At 31.3% G+C, this 9700-nt stretch overlaps 2 protein-coding genes across 3 annotated transcripts; one reads left to right on the top strand and one right to left on the bottom strand.

The window, feature by feature from the left end:
• Positions 1-152: 152 nt before the first annotated feature.
• Positions 153-5966, top strand: LOC125073055 (isocitrate dehydrogenase [NAD] subunit beta, mitochondrial). Of its 2 annotated transcripts, none has more exons than XM_047683737.1 (9): positions 153-293; positions 595-684; positions 2629-2721; positions 3240-3356; positions 3602-3809; positions 4322-4485; positions 4703-4912; positions 5105-5241; positions 5696-5966. In XM_047683737.1, the coding sequence occupies exons 1-9, from the start codon at positions 252-254 to the stop codon at positions 5790-5792; spliced, it is 1158 nt and encodes a 385-aa protein (XP_047539693.1). In that variant the 5' UTR covers positions 153-251; the 3' UTR covers positions 5793-5966. The 2 variants fall into 2 exon arrangements, with proteins under 2 accessions (XP_047539693.1, XP_047539694.1); XM_047683738.1 differs by having other exon boundaries at positions 595-651.
• Positions 5958-8280, bottom strand: LOC125073056. Its single transcript, XM_047683740.1, has 4 exons — positions 7973-8280; positions 7224-7479; positions 6768-6887; positions 5958-6158 (listed from the first exon to the last, which is right to left on the bottom strand). The coding sequence occupies exons 1-4, from the start codon at positions 8173-8175 to the stop codon at positions 6069-6071; spliced, it is 669 nt and encodes a 222-aa protein (XP_047539696.1). The 5' UTR covers positions 8176-8280; the 3' UTR covers positions 5958-6068.
• Between the last annotated feature and the right edge of the window lie 1420 nt (positions 8281-9700).

Raw genomic sequence — 9700 nt, forward strand, 5'->3', positions numbered from 1 at the left:
ACAATTTTGGCCATTCTATTGAATAGTATTGTTAACTGAAAGATATGCATAATATATAATAGCGATCGTTAATAAAAAATAATGATAAATAGATTTTCGTAAATCATTAATGTACTATTTACATTTATTTGACGTTATAGTGAGTTAACGTCAAATGAAGTTGGCGAAGTTACGTCTTGTCAGCTAAGACGATCCAAAAATACTTTTGCTGAAAAATTAACCTTTTTTGAAGGTCTTATACATTACAGACAATGTCCCTTATAACCAGAAACGTATTCCGTGCCTTGGTCCAGGTAAAGTATTAATCGTTTCTTATATACCATTATAATTTAAATTAAATATTTATAATAAAAAAAAATTGAAGCTGTTTCGTAACTACTATGTACGTTAAGTTGAAATTTATTTTTGTAGTAGACAAAGTACATAAAGTACATAGATAAGATGTATATGTAATAAAACTAAATTAATGTATCAAATGCAATCTATTGCGACTGTTCTTGAGCATTGAGATTAATTTACACCTATTAGCTCACGTGATCGCAAACACTAAACATTTTTAAGGATTCGAAATTTCTTATACGGAATATATTTCAGGGAACACAACATGCCAGCAAAGGTTTGCACACGAGTGCGGTAAACTCTGACAAAAACGTATGTTTCGCGCCACTTTCAATCAGCACCTTGGTGAGAATACTAACTGTTTTACTAATGGTCGCACCTTTCAAAATAAAGCAGAAAACCCCCTGTAATCCATTCACAACAATGCAATCAATTATTAAAGAAAATAATAAGTTTAAAATTGAGTTGTTTCTATTCTTTTAAAAAAAAATATTGTGATGATTTACTTTCTTCCAAACATTTATTTTTTTATAAAATTATATTATAATTTGCACTATATTCTTAGTTGGTAAAGTTGTTTGCTATAACTATTGAATCATCAAATTACTATATCAATAATATATAATTCATACAATATAATAATAATAAATAGTTTTTTTTTTATAATTCTCGATATTATACATATAATATTAAATTTGTATTGCATAATTTATCTATAAATTTAGTAAATGTCCCACTGATTGACTTCTCTACTTTTGAAGAGAATGTTTTTCAGTTAACACCACTGTTGCTCCGAGACAGTGTGATAGATACACATGTGGCTCAAGTTTCCTCGCAATGTTTTCCCTTACTACTTGGCACTAACGGGGTGAATTTTGAAAAAAGGGCACACATGTAGTGGTACTTACTGAAGCTAGAAACTGCCATATTAATTAGATATTCATACGTCATAGCTAATGGGCCATTTTGGCTCATTAAATAAAATATTATTATTATATTTGTAATATCGTCAACTTATTTAGAACAGATTTCTAAACTGCATAGTGATTTTTACTAGTTCTGTATACTAGGAAAAGTAAATGAAACTTCACTTTTATATTCATTATTTTCTGCTTTATTTTATATTCAGAACAAATATTGTAAAAAAAATCCTTTAATTTGATATAATTTGAATAATGTAATTGGCATTTAATTTTATTCTTATTGAGTTGGCATCAAAATTCTAAATTTAAAAAAAAAATACAAAAAATAAAAATGTAATATTTTTAAGTTTATTTATCAGGATCCACATGTTCATCTCAAGATGAAAATGTAAGATTATTTGTTTTAAAAATGCATGAATATACCAGTGTAATAAAAAGCCATTCTATTCAATTTTTTTTAATTTAGACTATTGAATTAGGCAAAGGGATATTATATAAAGAATAGAATGGTTATGAATAATTAGCATGAAACATGAGGTCTCTGGTTGATTGAAATTAATTTTTATTAGATGTTATATTTATTGTAAGAGGCAGATCCAGAGACAAATTTATAGTGTGAAGATAGCCCTATTTAATTGTTTTTGGTTTCAAATTGGGGGTTTGGGCCAACTGGATCATTAACCTGGATCTGTCCATAGCATGTATCCTGCACTCTCATATACGATTCAAGCCTTTGTGTTGTCCAGTGCATTGTAACAAGTAACACCATGTTGTGTGTTGTCCACAAAAATTACATAAATGTACCTTGATATTAAATATATATTTATAATTTCTTGATATGTGTATTAGTTAAGATTAAAAATTTATTTATTCTGTTTTTAAGTTTTTGGTATAATTTGTATTATTTTTTTACTAGAATATTAAATTGTTTATATTAATTATATTTTAAAGGTAAACTGTTTCGATCCACATCTGAAAAGGTATAGATGTATTATGTGGTATAGGTTAAGTAAAAAAGACATTATTTTTACAGTGGATATATTATTTTAACAGGTAGGTATGTTTATAATTCATATAGTCTCTGCATTGGAAAAGAAATAAATAAATAAAATGATATATTGTACATAGTATAAATTATATCAATGTTTTGTTTCTCTTTAATAATTTTTTTTAAACATGTTAACTTTATATTGTTTCGATAAGTCTATTGTATATTAATATATATTAATACTCTGATTACAAGTAGAAATTGATGCCATTGCTAAGTTAACTAAGTATCGATAAATAAAATATTTCACAAGTTTTAAGTGTAAAAATGTCGGTATTTTCAATGTTGCCATATATAAAATAAAGCTTTATGATACAGCAAACAAGCAAGGAGGGACGTATCAAGTGCACACTTATTCCCGGTGATGGCGTCGGACCAGAACTTGTTTATTCCGTTCAAGAAGTTTTCAAGGTATGTTCTTTGTTTTTAATGAAATAATTTTTTTTTACCTTTTTTTTTAAATAGGAAGGCAAATAGGCGAATAAAATCTTAGAAGCTTGTCACCTTAATAGAAGAAATAATAACTATTCTCATATTTTTATTGCACCAGTGGTGATGAAAACCAAGATGATATGTCCCTTTTACCTGTTATTACACTAGTTCACTCAGACTTCAAACTAGAATCAAAATACAAAGTAAACATCATGATGGTAAAATATTGAGAACATGTAAGAGTTAGTGATACTCAGACTAAATTAAAATGACTGCAGAATGTAAACATATTTTGTAGGTTTTTTTTTACCATAGATATTAATATGTAATGGCTTATGAAGATGTTTCGCTTGAAAGATGTTTAAAAAATGTACAAGTTGTCTTAATAGACGCTATATTTATTTATTTATTTATTGGCATTATTTAATTGCTATTTTTTTCTGTAACCTTAAACTGCCACTTTTTTTCGTGAAATATATTTCTTTCCTCCTTTGCAGGCGGCAGGCATCCCCGTGGACTTCGAATCCTTCTTTTTCTCCGAGGTGAACCCCACGTTGAGTGCGCCGTTGGAAGATGTCGTAGGCTCCATTGCAAGAAATAAGATTTGTATAAAGGTTAGAATTAAATGTGTAAACCTCGTGAAATAATAAAAAATTAAATGGTAATTTTTGTACCAGGCAAATAGTTATAAACAAAAACATGAAAATTAAAAATGGATTCATTTTGATTATAACATAAAGGTTGATTATCAAATATTATATTTTTTCTTCTCTTCAATTTAATGATTTCTGTTACTATCAATGTATATAAAGTGACTTACAATTAAAAAAAAAAAATATCTATGTAATTATATTTCCAGGGTATCTTAGCAACTCCTGATTTTTCCCATACTGGCGAGCTACAAACTCTTAACATGAAACTGCGTAACGCTTTGGATCTGTATGCCAACGTCGTCCACGTTAAATCGCTTCCCAATGTGAAGAGCCGTCACCAGGACGTCGACTGCATCATCATCAGAGAACAGACAGAAGGCGAATACTCTGCCCTTGAACACGAATCTGTGCCTGGTTAGTATTAATTTAAGTTGATTCATATATTTTTAAACAATAGTTTTGTTCTGCTCTGTTTTGTCTTGTCTATAAACTTTTTAGAGCACAAATAATAATGTTATAGTTTATATCAAGATCTCATGGCAGCACATATACATACAAAGATACTTGGTAAGACTAGCTACAATTGACCCTTAATAAATAATCACTCCCACTAATAAATAGACACTCATTTGCATTATCTGACTTAAACTGAGGAACTGAATGTAATTTGGCACAGTGATAAAGATGCGGATCCGGAAAGATCAATGACTCCTTTGGTATGGAAATGTAACCTAAGACCCGCACAGCGCCCCCTCCTTCCCTCACGCGTGGGCGAAACTAGTAGTAAATAAAAAGAAATATCAAAAGTATTACAAATATTCCTTTTAGTTATGCCAAACGGAATTAACGAAAATATTTTAGTATAAAAACCCTCCAAACATTCAACATATTTACTGTATTGATCCGCGCCATCACGAACACCGCAGGAGTGGTGGAGTGTCTGAAGATCATAACGGCCGCCAAGTCGGAGCGTATTGCGAAGTTCGCGTTCGACTACGCCGTGAAGCTGCGCCGGCGCAAGGTGACGGCCGTGCACAAGGCCAACATCATGAAGCTGGGCGACGGACTCTTCCTGCGCAGCTGCGAGGAGGTATCGCTGCTCCCACATACACTTGCCGTTTCTTTCGGCTCATTAGAATAATCTCTCAAATTGCAATTAGAATAATAATATAGGTTCCTAATGACGAAGTCCGGAATTTTCAATAATCATACTTTTCGATTTTAAATATTTTTTTTGTGTTGGATTTCCTCTCTCAATTTAATTAAATTAAATAATTGTAATTACAATATAATTTTCCTTTCACTAGATTGCAAAGCTGTACCCCCGCATCCAGTTCGAGAAGATGATCGTGGACAACTGCACGATGCAGATGGTGTCGAACCCGAACCAATTCGACGTGATGGTGACCCCCAACCTGTACGGTAACATCGTGGACAACCTCGCCAGCGGGCTGGTTGGCGGTGCCGGCGTGGTCGCCGGAGCCTCCTACAGCGCAGACTGCGCCGTCTTCGAGCAGGTGAGGGTCGCTACCTGATACCTTCCACTATCACATTCCGACACACGTGGGCGAGTGGTTGATGCAACAGGTATCATTAGATTGATCTACTGAACAGTAGGCTTTTATACGAAAATAAATATTGTCCACACGTGGCACCTTGTCGGCCGATTCTAAAGTGCGTGCGCGTGCGCGTGCGTGCGCGTGTTGCAGGGCGCGCGCCACGTGTTCTCGGGCGCCGTGGGCAAGAACATCGCCAACCCGACCGCCATGCTGCTGTGCTCCGCCAACCTGCTGGCGCACGTCAACCTGCACTCGTACTCCAAGATGATCAAGAATGCCATTAACAAGTTTGTACCTCACATTTTATTTTACCCCCTATATATTTACTTAACATAGGTGATTCGCGAATTACCACACTTTATGAGCGCTGACTGGCTGACTAACTTTACGGACCAATGCGCGATGATTGGCTAGCAAAGCCGTGTTCTGACTAATAATAATAAAGAGGTTATAAATCAATTCATAGATAAGCCAATCAGCGTTTAAGGTTCCAATTGTCCTTATATAAACTAGTATTTTTTTTGTTATGATCGTAAAAGTAGCTCGGACGCTTGACAAAACCTTCCTATTCAAATTTTCTGGACATTTGTAATTGTTCTAAGATTCATTGTATATAGTTGCCCTATTTTTTTCTTTTATTATTATTATTTTTAAAAACCTTAAGGGGCATTATTAGTTGAGTAAAGTGATTATAACACTGATGATAATAACACTGGGAAACTTTTTTTTTCCTCATTACAGAGTCCTGACAGACGGAAAAGTCAGAACAAAGGACCTCGGTGGTCAGTCCACCACTAAAGATTTCACATACGCCGTCATCCACTGCCTCACTACCTAAACCAAACATACCAAATGTAGACAATTTACTCATAGAGTAATAAGCGTAATTTATTTAAATGTTATTTATATATATTTTTTGTTCTAAAATGTGATCTGTAATCAATAGACGGCATAGTAACAGTATTGTTAAGTATTTAATGTTACCAGAAATAAAATTCCAGAAATTGGTTAATGGATTATTATTTAAAATATGCGAAATGATTGTCTGGAGTAGTTTTCGAAGTATTTTTGTATGTCGTATTGTTTTATACAAAGTTTTAAGACATTTAGTTGTTCAGTCAAAACCAGCCTGCGGTATAACTCTATGAGCAGCTAGCTTCTTTATTCGATCCGATATCACATATTTGAGCGCATTCGGTGGTACCTAAAAATATAATATTAATTTAATATAATTCTTATTACTGTTCTCTATTTCAAAGGCAGGAGGAGTAAAAATATAATTTATGAAATCGCGAAAAAGTAGAAGATAAGTGAAAAGGTCTCGAATTATAAATAAAAACATTAATCAACGACTATTGTCACAAATCACCACCAATAGATTCCGTATATAAGACGACAAATGTATGACACTACAAATCATTTCCCATTTGTATTGATACAAATTGGAAAATTATATGTGATGAAAAATACGGGAGAACATTCTACCAAAAAATGTCATTCGTAATTAAATAGGTCCATTTTAGAAAAGCTCAAGTTACAATGGTTGAGGAGTATATGGTATATGGAGCCGTAGCGCTCGTCACCTTTGAAAAAAAGATATGTCAGTATAGAGTACTCTATGATTTAGTAGATCTATGACTACGATTTATTTAATTGGATGTAAAAATTGTATTGATGTGAACACTAATAACAATAGACTAAGGATTTCTTTAAAATTAAATTTCGAACATATTAATTTTATAATTTTTCATCTATGAATATGGACGGGTAATAATAAATTAAGAAATGTATACCAAATATTTTTTTCGCATACCTTTACAGGGTCCCTGTACCAATCTTCTTTAGATAATCTTCTGTAAACTTTGAATTCAGGCAAGTGGCAAATTTGATTGATTCTTGGCAGCAAAAGATCCAAAGGTTTACCTTGGCCTCTCTGATAAATAACATCAACATTTTTTTAAATTAATTAGGTATACAGTATATTATTTTATCCAATTACAAATAATTTGATTGCAATTATTCTTTATAAAAACAATATACACTCTGTCACGCAAATAGTATAAAGTAGGTAAAACTTCGAAACTCAATTTTATATAATAACTTCATAGACTAAAACCAATTAACCAGTTTTTCAGTTAGGCAGTACAATAAAAACGTCTCCTTATTATATTAAAAAAGAATTAATTTTGAATTTCAAAAGGAATGCTAAATTTTTTTTATACCAAAATGTTTATGTTTAGTTTCAATTTTGTTCTGTTTTATTACGTACCCTAACTGGAGTCGACCTGAAGTCTTTTTTCGGTCCAGCGATTTGACTAATATAGTCCATGTGCTTTTTCCATTCACTTTCAGTCCATCCTCGTTTCTTCTTGACGTCTTTCGTATCTTGTTTCTTAAGATCAAGCACGCAGTTCGCTAGTTTAGAATAACAAGTCGCATTGGCGGCTTCAATCATACGATCAATTCGTTCTATACGTTCTGCACTGAATCTATTCTTGTACATTCGTTTTATTATAAGAAAACGACTGAAAGGATGAAAATTTAGAATGTATAAAAACAACGCCATGATTTTCTACTGTTCGTTATATGCCTTTTGTATATAAACTAAAAATAATAATGTTTCATAATTAGAAATCATAATAAGATTTTACCACTTTGTAGAATAATTCTTGGCTAACCACAGACCGTCCGTCTGTGGTTAGCCAAGAATTAAAGTTCTTACAAAATTATGATAGATTTATAACTGGTTTGAACATGTGATTCTTGATCAATATAAATGACTTATGTGCTTAATTTAAATTATACGTCCGTTTAAAATGTTATAATACACTATCTATTACCCACTCGCTTCGCTGGGCATTAAATAAAACCTTTTCTCATTATAGAGAAATTCAAAAAAACAATAAACTATAATTAGTCGATTAGTTATAACATATATGCATATAATATAAAGATCTTGTATTCTGCGGTGAAAAGTATAGGTTGTTAACATATTAAATTTCTTATATTTTTACCAACCGTAAGTAGGGCCAAGCGGCGTCATTCACTCTGTCAGATATGTGACTATTAATTGCAGATTTCCTTATTCCCCTGGGAGTCAATGCTGGCATACCTTCACCTGTATCTATGATGTATTTCCTAGGTATACTAAGAATATTTAACCTCTTCGATATCTTGTACGGGTATGTGCTCGTCGGAGGATCATACTTAGGCTTACCCATTGTGCTAGCTACTCAGAGAGTTATACGGTTCGTGGGAGATGGTTAGGAATTACATTTTTCACTATTTATTTTATTGGTTTTTCGGCCATTGCAGTATAGTTTTTGAACATGTCTGACAGATTAACTTTTTTATTAAAAGTTTGTCAAAAACGATGTATATACAAAGAAGGTTCAATATTTAACACCGTAATGTTTACTTTTTAGAATGTTTATAACAATCCAATATAATTAAAAATTTCAATCAAAATATATAGTTTTTGCCGACTTTATCGAATTTAGTTTCTATATGTAGGAATATAAGAACTAGTTTTGTAGGACTGTGATATGGTAGAGAATTTACTATACTTATATGATACAAATTTTCGTTAGAAATTATCATAATAAAATAATTAATAAGAGCTTAAGTGATCTCGTGGTCCCACACGTATCATACTCGAAGTTTGTTGGCTAATATCTAGGGAGTGAGTTTTCATATACTTTTATAATTCATGTTATTATTAAAGTAAAGAAAAACATAGCAAAGAAACCTGTCAGATTAAATTCAGTCACATGTGACAAGTTATCCGATATCACGTATCCAATAACACTGTAACGTTATGGAATAATCCTCTTTAGGCTAAACTTTTACCAGCATTTACAAAACGGGTTCCTTTTTATTGTATGGGAAATTAAAACTCCATTATTTCATTCATAATTGTCTTTTATAATAAATACAATGACATCCAATAACAAAATACTGATCTCATAACAATCATTTCTTATTTAAACAGTCTTTTCACATCTGTTTCACCTATAAAACCAGTCATATGAAATACCGACATGTTCTGCTAGAGATCACTTTACTACAACAGAAATAATTAAACATTTTTTGCATTCAATTGAGAAGTCGACATTAACATTTTGATTTAATTGAAAATTACTGTTTTCGCTTATAAAGTTGTTGAAACGTCAACTTTTTTAATTATCTATGTAAATACTGCCTTATAAACACCCGATAAAAAAGTTCTTAATTCTACACTTATAGTTTATTTCAATAGAAATTATACGAAGTGACATGTACATCATTAAAAGTTTGATTGAATTGACGTAATTTTTGAGCTTCTTTTTATGTACATGCACTATTGAAATATACTATAAATCAACAATTCAAGAAAGTGTATCAAACTAAAAATGGTACAAAATTACAATCATATTCAAACATACATAGATCCCGAAAATTTTATAGGTGAATTTTAACAAACGATATTTTAAAAATATTTTATAAAAAACCACGTTGGAATTTAAAAAAAATTTAAATAATTTAGAATAAAATAGTACACTTACGAGTACTTTTTTTAACAAATAATAATTAAAAAAACAATTGTTATTTAAATAAATAATTCCCGTAAAAGATTTTTATGTTTCGATATTCTTTATACAAATTAGACTTTTTTTAGTCCATAGACAATACTGAGCCAAAACATATGAAGGCCTTGCTACGATATGTAAAGTAAGTATGTTTTTGTAAATGCGTTATCAAATATAA

This window comes from Vanessa atalanta, chromosome 23 (assembly GCF_905147765.1).
Source record: "Vanessa atalanta chromosome 23, ilVanAtal1.2, whole genome shotgun sequence".
NCBI lineage: Eukaryota > Metazoa > Arthropoda > Insecta > Lepidoptera > Nymphalidae > Vanessa > Vanessa atalanta.